At 39.1% G+C, this 16898-nt stretch overlaps 1 protein-coding gene across 1 annotated transcript in view; it reads left to right on the forward strand.

The window, feature by feature from the left end:
• Window positions 1-16898, forward strand: part of adgrb3 (adhesion G protein-coupled receptor B3) — a 114451-nt gene that overhangs the window by 63927 nt on the left and 33626 nt on the right. Inside the window, exons 11-15 of the mRNA XM_030771272.1 lie at window positions 1494-1602; window positions 8269-8399; window positions 9997-10091; window positions 13655-13757; window positions 14804-14847. Of these exons, the coding sequence (XP_030627132.1) occupies window positions 1494-1602; window positions 8269-8399; window positions 9997-10091; window positions 13655-13757; window positions 14804-14847 (482 nt within the window). The remainder of the gene's footprint in view (window positions 1-1493; window positions 1603-8268; window positions 8400-9996; window positions 10092-13654; window positions 13758-14803; window positions 14848-16898) is intronic.

Raw genomic sequence — 16898 nt, forward strand, 5'->3', positions numbered from 1 at the left:
ATCATATGTCAGAGTTCAAGACCACCTCCTGCTACTAAACAACATCAGTCTTTTAGAACGCTCTTTTTGTTATGCTATAAAATGTGACCGTCCAGGAAAAGTCATGTAACCATGGAAACCATAGACGTAGGAATCACAGGGGAAGAAAATGGAAATGAGCCTCCCCAGCAGCCATGCCTGAATATTTTAACTTACATATACTATAAGGGACATGTGTTCCTGTATAGGAATCCAGCATCCAATGAGGTTGTTAGTATACAGAAGGCAAACGCTGGCCTTTCTCCCTCAGGTCCTTTAATGGCTGGCCGTACTGCTGCCTCCACACATCATTGGCCATGTCTGGTTGCCATGGAGAGGGAGCAGGAAAAGAGTGGTCCTAGCTGAGCGTCAGGCTGGCCGCAGGGGGGATGGACCGATGTGCTTTTGTGCCCCCTGATAGGACTCACTGTCTGCTGTCTGTCTGAGACCTTTTTTTTTTTCTCTGGGCACTGATTGGCCAGTGCTGGCTCAGCCTTGTGTATACGCAGACCACATGCTCTCACCAGAGGCATTATTAAATATGCTCCCAGAATGACTCAGCCACACAGTTCCAACTTGGGGTGTTAATTATCAAATGTCACTCAGTACTGTTTTTCCTCATTTTTTCCTCCCTCTCTCTCTCTGTGTACATCATGTATTTCCCCTGCTTTACAATTGTAAGACAAGTGCAGCTGAGAGCAGTGTGTCACCTAATGATGCCTGTTCAGTTGTTTTTTACGTAAACACACACACACACACACATCCACGCACATCCACGCACATACACACCATATAAGACATAATAGCTAGGGTAGTGACAGATATAACTGAATTGGAGAAACATCAAGGCTAAAATGTGTGTGAACAAGATCACGGCACTAAACGACAGCTCTCTAAGTATCTGTGATGAGTTTCAGAGAGATGGTTGACATAGATAGCAGGCCAATCACCTGAAGGTCAGTTATTGAATTAGTGAGCCGGCTTGCTATCGACTGAGAGGGGACAGGTGCAATGACAGGCGTTTTGGCTGAGTGCAGGCTCCGGCTGACCTGCAGCTAGAGCTGTGGGGCTCCGTGCCTCCCTCACATTTGCTCTGACACTGATGGTCGGTCCCAGTAGAGGGACACGGTGCCCTATGCAATTGCTCTTCAATATGTGCCTGTCTGTTTGAAGGGCTGCAGTCATCACCAAGGCTCAGGGAGTAGACTCTTAATGCAGGAAGACCAATCTCCAACACGAATTTACCCCCGCTTTGAAAAATACTTCAAGCATGTATGTGGTAAATAAGAGAGAATTTGTGAGAAGGTGAACTCTGCTGAGTAGATCAGTAATATCATTTTAGAGGAAGCATTATTAAACTTGTGGAGATTACAGGTGAAATGAACCAAAACCTCAGTTTTAAAACTTATATGGACTATTTATGGCTAACCAAATCTCTCTCTCTCTCTCTCTCTCTCTCTCTCTTTTTCTTTTAGATATACCCTGGGTCAGTGGAGCTCATGCAGGTCATTGAGGAATTTATCCACATTGTTGGCTTGGGCATGAAGGACTTTCACAACGCTTATCTGATGACAGGAAACCTGGGTAAGACATTTTTAAAAGCCCAGCATGCTGCTTCTCCATTTCCTTGAGCTCAGAAGCCCTGACACGGATACATAAGCACCGCACTGGGTGCTGACTCCTCACGTCAATTTCTTTTGCCATCGGTAATTGAGGATAAATGGTGCATGGTGTGGGAGGGGAACCGAACAACTGCGAATCAATAATGTTAATTAAAATCAAGCCCTTTCCACTTAATGCGCTAAATTCCTATGAAAACACTCTCATCCAACATCACTGATGCACGTTACTTTAGAAATTGTTGGAGGATGGTCTCTGTTTGGAGCATAGCCTTTTGGACTTCAGCATGCATCATTCAGCAGAGAGGTCTGCGGCATCAGACGAAATAAAAACAATTTCAATATGCGCAGTTAGAGGATCATCCATCTAACATATGTTATTGTTGAAAGGTTTACTCTTTTGATAAAATAAGACATAAAATGTCATATCTGAAAATGAGTACATGCAGTCTTGGAAAACGGAACAGGATCACGCTACCGTGCAAACAGGATTTTTTGGGGGGGTTTTTTGCGGGAGGGCGGTTCTGTAAGGAGATTTTCTGTTAAAACATGTGTTTCTCTTGCTAATGCTAAAAACATAAAAGGAAGCTCTATACTTGCTTAGAGAGAACAAGAGGTCAAAGAGCAGAACAACACTTGGGAGGGTTGTCAAAATATTTCTTCACACTTCTGAATCATTCACTCATATCAATTTCTTATTTTATTTTATTTTTTGTTTCTTTGTTTGTTTGTTTGCTTGTTTTTGCTGCTTCGCTGTCTTTCTAAGAGATTTGTTCCAGTTTTTTCAGGTTTTGTGTGTGTGTGTGTGTGTGTGTGTGTGTATTTACTTAGCACTTAGCATCTACAGATTTTTCAGCATTTACACTTGTTGAGCTGAAAATTTTTCCATGGTAGCAATAGATTTTGCAGATAGTACAGTGAAGAGCAAGAAAAGACTGATTTCCTAAACCCCTCAGAAAGCCATATCTATAGTTTTGTAGATCTCCATTATTAGTGCACAGACTCTCAGTCTCATATATAAGAGGTATATCTTGTAACAGCTAAACGTATCAGACCTTTTTAAAAGAAACTAAAAAACGTCATTCTAAAATAGAACACGATGAGCCAATCAGATTCCTTTTTCATCTGCAGCTATAACAACATATCTCCAATTTCTCTCTCACTGTAATGCTTCCATCACATGGCCCAGTTACCAGAGAAACCAATATGCTAGACAGTATGAGAGAGCGTCAGCTCCGAAAGCCCACTGGAAAAGTGCTTTCAATGCAACCCACATGTTGCTAAGCGTGTGTTTATTAATACAGCATTAGTTAAAGCTATGTGACGTAAAGATGTAAAGAATTTTTCTTAAAGCGGTTCCAAGGCTTCTTAGGTAATTGCAGGCAGTAATGATTTTCACTAAGATCCATTTGAATTGACGAGAACAACATCCAATGCACCAGTGCATTTGCTCTGCTCATCTCTCTCTCTCTCTCTCTCTCTCTCTCTCTCTCTCTCTGAATAGCAATTTGGCAAAAGATGGCACTCTCATACATTTCTGCATTTTGTATAATCAGTGAGTCATCATTATCCATTGCCTATTCAAGAAAAATACATTGAATTCTCAGGCATGAATATGTCTTTGCCTAATGATAACCAGAAACGACGCACATCGTGACTCAGATCGCGCGGTAATAACACAAACCATGATTTGAGTCGTACCAAATGCGTTTCCTCTGAGGTTTATTCTCCATCACAAGAATTCTCAAACTTAAATAGAGCTCCCTATTCTGTTTTCTTTGACAAGAGAAATTTGTGGAAATCTCGTTAAGGGAGGAGATTACAGAGACATTTTACATAAATTTAGACCTGTGTAATGGTTGCGTGCTTTAGGGCAGTAGTTGAACTGTGTTGGGTAGTTATACGTCTTCTGTTACCATGGTACTTCTTCGCTGATAAAATCTGGATATTCAGTGAAATGTCTAGTTACCTGTTCCCTGTGATATGCATGGAGAGCCATGAGTAAAGACACTCCACATATAAAACCCCTAGGCAATAAAGGTCTCTAAACATTAAATAATTTTTGGCAACATTTATCTAAAATCTTATGAATGATAAAACTCTATTCAGGTAAGCTGTAATATGGAACAAGGTGAGCAAATAAACTGAGTCTGAGTGTCAAAAAACTAAAACAGTAGGCCTATGAAGATATCACAGTAGTTTGTTCAGGAAAACATACCCCATTCATTTTTGAGCCAGATGTGACATCAGAAATAAAGAACTTGAATGTATTGATTCAAAGCTCATTTGAGACATGCTCATATTGATATTATAGTCAAAGAACTCAATAACCCAGAGCTTGAGTTAACACCTGCCCTCCCTGATTAAAAGAATAAAGACCTGCCCACTGTGGTGCACTAGCTCCAGCCAAGTGGAAATCATCTGGTTCAGTCAGATATTGCTGCATCATTTCTGGCCTTATTTATGGCAGTTTCTTGACAATGCAGTAAATACTAACTGTCACCAGTGCTGTAGCCTCTGTCCACCCTCTTTTAGTCAAATAAGCTTCATCACCATGGCTCTGCTTTTCTCTCGAGACAAACAAAAGGGGCGCTGCAGTCGACGAGACTTTAAAACGGTCTGAGAGACATCCATTAGCCAAATCACAGTTTGTCATTATCCTAACTGCTAACTTTAAGCTTTATTGAAACCTCGCATGCCAGCCCAGCAATTCTCAGATCCTTCATCTGAATGCACAGCAAATGCAACTGTCAGACAGAGGCACTTTTTTGCTGTGCAAATAGGTTCCTCATGAAAAAAAATATTTAAGCATCTTGGCACAAACAGTGGGCCTGTTTGTACTCATTTTCCCATCTATCTTTATGGTGTATGATATGGTAATTATGTTCATTAAAGTCCCAGGTGGAAGCAGGTGCTGCTGATCGTCTGTGGATTGGCTCCCTGTGGAACGTTATGGGGGGAGGGGGGGGAAGTCACTTAGTAGAGACTAGACACTCATAGAGATTTGGAAACGTCCCGTTCAACTCAGAAATTCAGACACAAAGATACAACATGACTTTCAAAACATTTTCCTATTACCTCAACCAAGCAAATTTCTTTTTAGAATTATTTTTCTTAATTTTTTGAAGTTTCTAATTACTCAAGATCTCTTAAATCGTACTTTTCTTCTGTGATGAATCAAGCCAACATAGTAAAATCAGGTAACTTAACATACTCTGAGGAGAGTGCAGCTCATCTGAGTAAACAAGAGATACAGAGTATAAGGAGAGCGGGTGCGTCCACGTTGGTGTTTTCCTTTGTTCATGCTTTGTAAATACTTTGTAAATACATGCTTACAGTCATGTATAAGAATGTCGGGCTCACTCATTTTCTCATTTTCTCATTATTTTTGGCTGCAGTGCTTTGAGGAAGAGATCACAGTTATATTGAAAACAGGGTGATTTGGGGGGGGGGATGCATTTAGTTGCAGTTGCAGGGACGAAGGCTGACATGAGGGTGACATTTGTGTGGGAGTCTGAATGAAAGACATGGCCTCTGTTTCAGGGCACATACACCTCAACCGTGTGTTGGTCTGAGGTGCAAGGCAAAGCAGACAAGCTACTCTTAAGCAGTTGACAGCACATATCAATCTAAGATGTGAGCAAAATTTGTGAGCAATAAACAGCAGTAGCACATAAACGCCAGTTTACCCCCCCCCCCCCCCCCCCCCCCCCCCCCCCCCCAAAAAAAACATGTTTGTGAGTAAAGAGATGCAGTGAACACAATCAGTGGTGTACTAACTGGTAGAAAAAAGTTGTATAATTAGATGAGTCATCTTTCATCCTGTTGTCACCAAGTTTACTGTTGTGTTGTGTTGTGTTGTGTTGTGTAAGGCAGAAGAAACCTGAAGAGCTAAGTATTGGTTTCCCCTGCTGAAACCAGTTGGGCTGTTCTGTTGTGTTTAGGAGTGCCTCTCCCTGGCATGGTTTAGGGTCAAAGGTCACTCAATTCCTTAGAGGACACTGTGAATCCTAGTAAACACATGGCCATTCTGAGAGACTGCTGGGAGAACATTTGAACAATTCTGAAGCAGAGATTCTGACACAGTGTTTTCAACCACAATTAGTAAAAACACCAGATAAGGAAGTTTCTCTTACAGCAATTCCACTGAGTTCCAGACACTTACACATTCCATTCTAAGACACGATGAAGCATTCAATGTTGACTATAGTCCCATTAAGAGCCTTCATGTTTGTGTGCACTTAATTTTAGCTGTTGCCTGTATCATGAAGGTGTACAGAAGGTGTATTAAGGTCAGTCATTTTTCATAAACATTGCTGTCACCACAGTCCTCAGGTGGGTGTATGGATTATAAAAGACAAACAGAAAGTCTAAGACTTGATGAAGGTTCTTATCATTGTTTTCAGAAGGGAAATGATCACTGTTTATGCAGGCTTGGCCATAAGATTATATTTAAAGCTCTATTTATTTACTACAGGACCCATCATCTTGAAACACCATCTCTTCCCTTTCATTTTGACCCCCTGTGGTTTCCCACAATATGCCCTGTGACTAATGCTCTCTCCCAAGACAGCATATAGCAGCTGGCAGTGCCAAACTCCATCTCCCTGTTCCTCCAGGCCTGGGATCAGGTGATTCTTACCAAAGCCTGGATATTATTCTCTCTATCCCTCTCCTCTTCCCTCCCTCTCTCTTTCTATCTGTCTATCTATCTTTCTCACACACACACTCTCACATACACAGACACACTCACACACACGCACACACACACACACACACACACTGTTCTACATGTGGGGAAAAACCACTGCGTCGGGGCTTGGCTTCATTCCTTGGGTGATCTGGCCCTGGTCTGTCCTCATGTCTTGTTGAAGGCTGCTCTGTTATTGATCCAAAGACCCAGACTACACCATTAGCCTAACAGCAGTGTAGAGCCTTTACAACAGCAGAGACACGTGCTGTTCCACTATAAATATCATGAAATAATTACAGAGATTACCAGCCCCGCAATTGTCAAATGTAAATTGGATATTTGATTTTCAGCTCTCTTGTGCCTGACTGTTTTATGGTTTGCATCCATGTGTGAAAGCTCCTATGCATATCCAGAGTTATTTTACAGGAGGAGCTTGAGTGGCAAAAGGGAGGCTCAGGAGGCCCTCGGAGAGGCCGAATCAATGACAGCTCAAACTGCACAAGCCAACGTACCCGTCGATTATCAGAGCCTGAAAATAGATTAGCAGGCAGTTACACTTGAAAGCCAGTGGTGAAATGAAATTGTCTTTTGGGAGGCGAGATCATATACATAACTCTATCCATTAAAATCTCTCCATGTGAAAATACAGAGAAACACGGCAAAGGACATCCCATCGCGAGACTATTCATTATCAGTTCACTGCACATTATTATCATATCTTATCATTCTGTTGACGTTAACAATATTGCTCCTGGCAGCTTGTCGCAGAAGCTCAACAGCTGATAGGGTTTTGTGTCAGCAAGCGGACTGACACCTTCTCTGTGAACATTGCACTCTGCAACTTTCACAAGTCATCAAGAACATCATGTCTAGAGAGAGAAAGAGTGAAAGATATTAGAGCTGGATGATTCGCTCCTTTCTTTCAAATAGAGGGCTGATTAAATAAGAAAAAAGTTATGAGTGAGTGTGTGTGTGTGTGTGTGTGTGTGTGTGTGTGTGTGTCTCATTGAAGATTCATTTGAATGTTTATGTTTATCTTCCATGTGTCGAACACGAGAAGGGAAATGAGATTCATACATACATGTGTATCTCCTGTTACAAGCTAGTTCTTGGATTAATTGACAAATGAATAACAGTCTATGTTTTCTCTGATATTTGATTATGTATGTGCTCATTTGATTTGCTGAACAGCCCATTAATGAGATCAATGTGAAAGCATGTACCTTTTCATCAAACCAAAGTGAGATTTCATCTGGCTGTTTGAGTTCTTATGAAGATTGTTGTGTCTTACGAGAGTTACGTCATTTTACTTTTACATAGCTGCTTTGAACCTCACTTGAGACAGCTGAACTGTTTTTCGGTACACGAATGATTGTTTTAACACTCACTTTATTGGATTACTGTAGACATCCAGTGCTGGACTAAAACGGTGCCGAACTAAAACAGCACCGGACTAAAACAACACTGGACTAAAACAGTACTGGACTAGAACAATACTGGACTAAAACAGTACTGGACTAAAATAACGCTGGACCAAAACAGTACTGGACTAAAGCAGTACAGGACTAAAACAGCACTGGACTTAAACAGTATTGGACTAAAACAGCTCTCAGCTAGAACAATGGTCGTGAAAACAGTGCTGGACTAAAACTGTGTTTCTTAGCTCCAGTCCTGGGGACCCACCAGACAGCACATTTTAGTACACACCTAACACCAGCACACAAGCCATCAAGCAAAGCTCACAAGCTCTATGGCCAAGGGCTCAGTAATCTATAAACAAGTTAAATCAAGAGTGAGAATGCTGTGCGACAGCAAAAAATGTACTGCAGATTGTGCTGCTTTGAGAACTAATGAACTAAAATGATGAATATTTAAACAGTTTGTAAAGATGATGAATGTATGACCATATGTGTGTATGTGTGTGTTTTGTGTCACCAGTGGCAAGTATACAGAGGCTTCCAGCAGTGTCTGTTATGACCGATATAAACTTCCCGATGAAAGGCAGGAAGGGCATGGTAGACTGGGCAAGGAACTCAGAGGATAAAGTAGTCATCCCCAAAGGCATCTTCATCCCCCAAACCGCAGGTAAACATACCACAGCACCTTTCACACTACCATTTACAATACTGTTCACAATGCCATCACAATACAATTAATCCTCAGGTAAACACACCACAGCACCTATCACACTACCATTCACAATACTGTTCACAATGGCATTCACAATACAGTTAATCCTCAGGTAAGCATGTCCACACCACCTTTCACACCATTATTTACAATACTGTTCACAATGCCATTCACAATACAGTTAATCTTCAAAAACATCTTCAGCCCTCAATCCCTCATCCCTCAATACCATTCAACTTATCATTTACAACACCATTTACAGTACTTTCCATAACACTATTCATATTGCCATTCACAATACCATTCGTATCGCCATTCATATCGCCATTCACAATACCATTCACAATACCGTTCACAGTACCACTCACAATAAAACACAAGGACATAAAGGCATACTCCATACAAGTCATGCTCTCAGATCCTTTCTATCATTAGTGCTCATATTTTCATTGGCTGCCATGTCAAATTCCTATGGTTATAGTTGTGATATAGTACCTCATCTTTTTCTGTTAAATTATGAATGTGTTTTAGCTATACTAAACTAAAAAGCTAAACTGAGACAATTCCATATCACAATGTTGCATTCATAATTGATATGATGTTTGTATCATGTTAGTTTTTCTTTTGCTTAGAACTATATTAGTAAAATCTATGATCCTTATTAAAGAGTAATTAAGAGGTCAAAAAATATTTGCTTTACAAACAAATTATTTAATTAAACCAGAGTATGGTAATTCTAACCTGTGTAAATGACAATGTTTCCGGGAGAAAAAAAAAGATTATATTCGACCCTTTGCTCTTTTTGCATGTTTTTGCATGAGTATGCACCAAAAGGCAAATACATGAATTAATATTCAGATGATGCAGTACTCTAAAACCTTTTTGAACAATGCCAAGGTATACAGGCAGTCCACATACCGGGGCCATTTGGTTAATTAGAGTGATCATTCTTTTCTGAGCTATATCAAAGCCGAAGTAATGGCGCATTGATCTGGACATAACTCACTTCAGACCCTGCCCAAAGACACATTGGATGTGTACAAAGATCTTGTGGTACAAAGGTTAGCCGCACTGGATCTAAAAGCGGGATTTCCTTTTCTTTCATGAATCGTTCGTGCACAACTGACAGCTTACTGCTTAATGCACTGGTGACATCAAAGTAATGTTAGATTAATGGGTTAGGTTATCTACAGGTGAATGAAACAGCTAAGAGCCATCCCATCAAAGAATGTTTGAAAATATGTTTATCATCAAATTCTGCATTTCCTTGGCTAGGTGATACCTGCTTTCCCTCAAGCCTCTGAAAATGTTTTTACAAAATTATTTTAGAGTTCAAAAGTTTTCTGCCAAAGGAAAGTAAAAGGAAAAACTATTTTGTGATTGAAAAGACTTTGTCTTGATTTCTATCTTGCTGAATCCTGTTGAAATAAAACTAATATTACGCCAGACCTCTCATCTCAAAATCATTTCGATCTTTGTGTTTCAGAGTGGATAACTTATTGTATTGTATTGTATTAAAGTTTATACTGAATAACGAACCCCCTCTCATCTACAGATATGGACGGTTCTCCAGTGTTCATTCTTGGGACCGTACTGTATAAGACTCTTGGGCTCATGCTGCCCTCACCTCGGTAAGACATACATTAGATTTGAATGATAAAGTGTGTGTCTCTGGCTTTGGAACCTGTGAAGTGTAAAATATGATAGAGATGCTAATCTCAGACAAGGTGTCAGTAGCTACAAAACAGAATGCAAATACACTGTGATCACACTACAAGTAAATCCGATTCCTGGTCCACAGTTCAGTGTTTCACAGGATGAAGTGCACGCAAAGCTCATTGCAAGAAAGTGCCATCAGCCAAAGTTGACTGTAGTCAATATGAAAATGAGATGCACATGCTACATATATGTTTAAGAATGGACATCTTTGAAAAGAGTGTAGAAAAACAAGTGAAAACCAACAATAAATACACTGAGAATAAGTTGTGTTATGATAGGCTCAGATGTTACTGTGAATGTAGGAGGAAATCCAGTTTACTTCCCACATAGTTTGTGTCGGTAACCCTTGGAGATGTGCGTGTGAGGAAGACCACAGAACAGTCAGAGTCACTGTTTTTATAACTTTGGTCGCTGACCCTCAAGATAACAGTGTGAGTGCAGATTTAGTGATTCATATTTCAGTGGCAAAGTGTTGCCAAGGAAAAAAAGCATTTTCTTTTGTTGTCCATCTAAACAGAAGAACATGCACATTTAACTATTATATGGCTTTGGAAGCCACTCATGGTCAATTTTTAAGAGAAGTTTTAAGTGGAGATGTGGTTTGTTCTATAGTTTGGATTAAAATTACTTCAGTTAAATGAACTAACAAAAACAGATGGATATGATGGAAATAGTTGCATATAATTAACTTACGATTTAAAAATACACCCACTACACATAAGTAAGCCGTTTTCAGTCTGAATATACTTCACTATTTTGTTGTTTGGTATTGTTTATTTTCTATATTAGATTAAGCATCAATGGCATTACATCTTGCTGTGTGGCTCTTATCCAGTTTATTCTTGTGCTCGTAGATTCACTGAGGTTAAGTGTCAGGCTGATGAGAAGTCCTATGAAATCTAATAAAGTTTCATATCAGCTATCAGTCCTTACTCAGCACGGCTAAAATCAATATGCACTCCTGTCTTTTACGAAAACTGATCCATCTAGTGCACAGAGTGCCTTTCCAAAAAAAAAAAAAGAAAAGTAATTCCATTCTTAATGCGTAGTACAGGCACTCAGTCTAAAAGAGGATGCAGCCAAACTTGTCTTTCAGTAACATCACCTCGTCCCTCTCTGACCAAACTCTTTCAGGAGACTAACTGAGTCTAGTATATCTTATGTTTTTTTTAAAATGCCAGTAAAATATTTACACTACGTTTCAGAATATTGCAAATATTGCGTATTGACATATTAGAAGTGTGTGGAAAGGTCAGACTGACAGTGAAAATTGACTGTCAGAATTAGGAATGTCGCTACATTATTAATAAAACACTGCATTAATAGAATCCATGATGATGTACAAGTTAGTCTAGACCAAAAGATTAAACAACTGGTCAACAAAGGTTCAAAGGGTCAAGCATAGCATCCAAGACTGAGAGGCTGAATTTTAACTATGCCATCAGAATGCTGGATTTGAAACAGTTGGGCTTGTCAATCAGTTGTAATGTGTTTGTCTATAGTAACTGACAGGTGAAGACATGTGAATCAACATTTACTGCCTCCTGTAGCTTGGTGTAACCAAAGTAAATTACAGAGTAAATTGCTTCGATTTGTCAGATTATTTCTTTGTTGGAAATTAATTCATGTTTAATTTTTTCAGAATGTGAAATTCAAATGGCGTTCACATAATCAGTTCTTCTCAAAATACCGAGAAGGTTTGTGAATTTCACAGGGTGCAGTAATGTTTGATTGAATGATGGATACTGTGTTTGCACTCAACTTGAGAACCTCGTGCTCTGTCTGTGAATTTTCTGCTCTAGTTTCTAGGGGCACTGACAAGAGCCCAAACCAAAGACAAGCAGTCTCTGAAGACGGCCTGAGCTGTCAGTCATATTCAGTCTGGTCATAGAGTAATCTGTACCATGTTTTTACCTTGAGATACACACCTTATAAAGCAAGGCCGTCAGGGCCAGATGGAAGGGATGTCCTCTGTGCTGTTGAGCTGTGGATGCTTTATCTGGAGTACTACAAAAAGAGAGAAAAAGATAGAGATCTAGAGGTTCTCTGCAAGAAAATAAGAAGAAAAAATAAAGAAGAAAATAAAGACAGATTTGCTAAGTCTGACTTGCTGATGGATGAGTCTGGCGAGAAGTCTGGAAGTCTCTAAAATCTGATCTGAAAAAGAAAAGAAAAGAAAAGAGCTTCATTGGGGACGGCATTGTTGCCAAGTTGTACTGAACTGTTTCTCTCAAGGTCAAAATGATGCAAAGCCTGGGTTTTCATTTGTAAGGATTTTAATATATACATCTATATCCTGCTTTTTTTGCTTTAAAAGCAATCTGAAATAAAAGAGCATATCCATGTTTTTCACATTCATGCAGAAATCTTCCCATTTGTTTTCATATATATAGAAAGAAATACTTATTTAAAAATAGAAAGAGATGGATAGATAGATAGATAGATAGATAGATAGATAGATAGATAGATAGATAGATAGATAGATAGATAGATAGATAGATAAAAAGAGGACTGTCAGAGTGGGTAAAGTTAGAAATTTGTCTTGGCAGGAAAAGCCAGATAGATTGTGCAGTTCTCACTGGGAAAGGTGTGTTGCCTAAAGATCTCTCTCAGATACCCCCTGTTTGGCACTCTTAGCCACTATGATTCATTTATTCACACAGAGAGGCCAAAATTCTTGTCGTCTGCCCATTTTCAATCTTGTTGTCTCTTTTTAAATGGACCATGAAATCATGCCCTAACTTGGCCTTAGTGACAAATGTTTTGTTGGAGAATTTAGTTTACTTCTATTGAGAAAGACTGAGTGGTGTATGTGTGTGTGTGTGTGTGTGTGTGCACTGAAGAATGCTTAATGTGTAACGTTCTGAAAAGGGAATAGTGCAATAACTGATAGCTGCATTATTTAAAACTCAAATGTTCAATTTTGTGTTTTTTAAATTTGTGGCTAGTATGTTTGTTGTGACTGATCTTGCTTATCTCAATACTGATCTTATCACCTAAACTTATTTACTGTAACTTACAAATGCTGGAAAGGTGCATTGCACCTTGTTCTTTCCAGGCCTTTTGTTTGAGAGAACTGTGTGGAAAGAAGAGGGTTCCTTTTACCAAGTCCTTTTCTTCTCTGCTTCTTAAAGCATTTTTGCTTAGCTTTGTAACATCAAACCTTTGCAGAAAATATCATTGTTTGTTTGATCTGATTTGCATAAAGTAATGTTAGTATAACAGTGAAATGCAATTCACTGTAATTTTAAAGTAAATAACTTCAATTTGCAGTACCCAAAGTGGATTAACATTTAATGGAGTGATGTGTGTCAAACTCAAATCTGACTCGGAAAGATCAAAGGCTCCTACATTTACACTTTAACAGAATGTCAGTGAAATTTCTTGTACTTGACAAATCGATTAAGTGAAATATTTGCTTCATCACAGTTGTGTATGCAGGTTAACATTAAACATTATCCCATCTGACCCACAGGAATAACACGGCTGTGAACTCCAAAGTCATCGCCGTTACTGTCAGACCTGAACCCAAGGTTACGGAGGCTCAGTTGGAGATAGAACTAGCCCACATCGCCAATGTAAGCAGCTGCATTCTTCCTCTAGAGGACTCTGTCTTGTCTGAACCCCATCACAAAGGCTCTGCACTGCTCAGCTAAATGACTGTTAAATGTCTCTCGTGACTGCCAAGATTAGTTTTTACACTGAATGTTTTGTTGCTACATAATAAGGGCTTGATTTTGTACAAACGAGCAGCATCTTCTGTTCACTGAGTGAGTGTGTGAGACCATGGAAAGGCTTGAAATGCCATCAGAATTCTGCCTGACAACAACAGCAGTCCACAAGGACTTATCAAAGGAACAAAAGGCTAGTGTTGTGTTTGTTTTTCCAAATTTAAAAGACAAAGGCTGAAAGCCACATGACAAAAAACAAACAAAAAAAAATGGATTCAACATTTGCAGGGACTTGATAAAGGCATTGTTTTAAGTATGAGAGAATGAGATCTTACGGGATCTAACATGATGAAATGTTGTAACACCTGAGTCATCAATCAATAGTTACTCTTGTAAATCATTTGTATAAAAATAGCATAGGAATATAAAGCACTTTGCTTTATAATTCAGTGCCATGTAGTTAGTGAGTGCTTTAAAACAAAACAGTAACTGCAGAGAACTGGGTTAAGAGCAGTTTGGACAAGATCTACTCTCTGGCTTTATGAATGGCTTTAACAAGTAAAGGGAATTCTCAAGAACGGCGCTGCTGTATGTTTAAAGGGTATTAATCAAAAAACAAAAGGGTGTAATTGGTTTGATAATTAATTTGCAGGTGCCTTGGCTTGTTTCCCTACAGAGCGACAGAAGAGTAGGCTGTGGAATTGTCAGATAATTACAAAGACAGATCTTTTTACTAGCCGGTCTTCCACGCTACCATGCGACTCAGAATGAACTCTATGATACATCGAAATATTGGCTCTCCATTAGCCAGATATTATTCTTTATCTTGCTGCCCTTCACTCACTTAACTTCAGCTTTCAGCTTTCATATAGTGGGTGCTATGTACATGTCAATCTGATGAAGAATTACTCTTTATCATCAAATTATTCCTTTTCTTTTTTTTATCTTTTCAGGGAACGATGAATCCTTTTTGTGCATTGTGGGACAGCTCTGTCATGTAAGTGAAGGACCTTCATTGTCTTTTTTTTTTTTTTGCAAAGTGCAGGGTGAGGTTTTTATGATTCTGCCTTTGGGAACAATTTCACGGTTAGCAAGACGTGGACATATTTTTGATTTTGATAACAGCTGAAGAAGAGTATCCATGGAAACGCTTATACAGAGTCTATCAGCTGGATCTAGGTACTGCATCAGAAATTGAACATTGAGGCTGTCAGCAACAATCATAGAAACGCATGAATTCATTATTTTCAAAGGAGTGATAAGCTCAATTACAAATCTCATTAAGTGAAAATATTCTTCTATTCTATTCTAATATTAGTTTTATTTAATGAAATGTGTCTTTTGCTGTGACAAAAGACACATTTCATTAAATTAGTTAATGTGTTGTAGCATAGGTGTGCTTCTATGTAGGTATTTGATTGCTACTCTATCAAAAACATTACTTTAGCTGCAGAGAAGGTTGAATAACATTGAGATTACAGCTGAAAATAAAGTTCTTTTATAGCAATTCTAATGAGATGATATCGGTTTGCTACAAACACACAGATTGACTGAATGTATTCACGTTTTACAATTAGCAAGGTTCAAAAACAATTTTGTTAACAGAACATATATTTTTTAGTATGATGTAGAGTTGGTTGAGTTGAAATCAGCATTTGCATCATTGTTTATTTGTTTCGTTGATGCAATTTGTTCAGAACTTTAGGAACTCTAGAAAACTGTAGAAAAGGAAGATTTCTCCTTAACAAGTCAAGGGAGTTTCATGGCAGTACATGTACAAATAACTGGAAAGAAAATAAGAGGCAATCTCCTTTGTTTGGCGAGTGTCAGGACAGATATTTTGAGACTCTTTGTGAAGGCTTCTTTATTCACAGTCAATTTGGGCTTGTCTTGAACATATCCATTATTGCCTAACCAACAATTAAAGCAACACTCAAGCTTGCTATTGACAGCCCCTTCACTCGACGCAGCCTCTGGAGTGAGATCTTCAGGGCAGACACTTGAACTCAAGAGAGAGGAACCTTCTAGAATGCTAGATTTGCTTTTCTTTTTCTTTCTTTTTTTTTTTTGCATCGAGAACAGTTCAGTACTCAGTGAGACACCAAGCTCAAACCACTGTATATATACTGAATAATCGTTAATTTCCTCAAAGCTTATGATACCTGTTTTATGGTAATTAAGTTTGTGACGGTCTCTGCTTCTGCTGCAATTACCACTTGTTGGTGAGTGATGGTTTAGTACCTGTTGCTTTGTCAGTCCTGTAACTTCTGAGACTACTTTGAATCTCTTAATAATGGTTCATTATAGGAATGTGTGTATTCATGATTATGCTACTTCACAACACACTGCATTTACTCCAAATGATGTTGTGTCCTTGGGAGATGAACCTGAGTCATGAAAGAAAGTCTAGAAAAAGTCTCACTCCAAAACTACCAAGAATTTTTACACAGCACCGACCCAGCTTTCTTCAGAGGTCATAAACCAGAGTGCAGTCAATTAGACATATTATGATGCCTGTGCACCCATTCACCCCCCCCCCCCTCCCCCCATGGCTTTCCACCTCTTGACAATGTGTTTTTCTAGCCAGGTTCTTATGATTCATTATGACTGCATCATTATGCTGTGTGGGCAGACTTTATATGAAATGGCCTCGCTTTTTCGTCCTCTCGTCGAAAAACGTGATTGACACGTCCCTGTTGAGTGTTATTTTAGTGGAGGAATTGGGCCTCATGTTTGAATATTGCATGAGACTCAGGGTACACCTTTAGGGAAGCCCAGACAGGTGTTTTGACTCTGTGTAATATTTATAGTTCACTGAAACAGATGAGGACGGTGGTGACTACTTACCTGAGGCGTAAACATCCTAAACCAGAGGAAAATACAAACAGAACAGAGAATCCTAAATTACACTGGATCAGATCCATCTCTCCCCTCTCATCTCTCATACAGAAATTGAGGTTGAATAAACGTCAGAAGTCCACTTTGTACATAATTTGGTCTTTCTACCCTTTACGCGAAATTACAGAAAGGTGAGTTTCCTGCAAATGA

This window comes from Chanos chanos, chromosome 4 (assembly GCF_902362185.1).
Source record: "Chanos chanos chromosome 4, fChaCha1.1, whole genome shotgun sequence".
In the NCBI taxonomy this organism is placed as follows: Eukaryota; Metazoa; Chordata; class Actinopteri; order Gonorynchiformes; family Chanidae; genus Chanos; species Chanos chanos.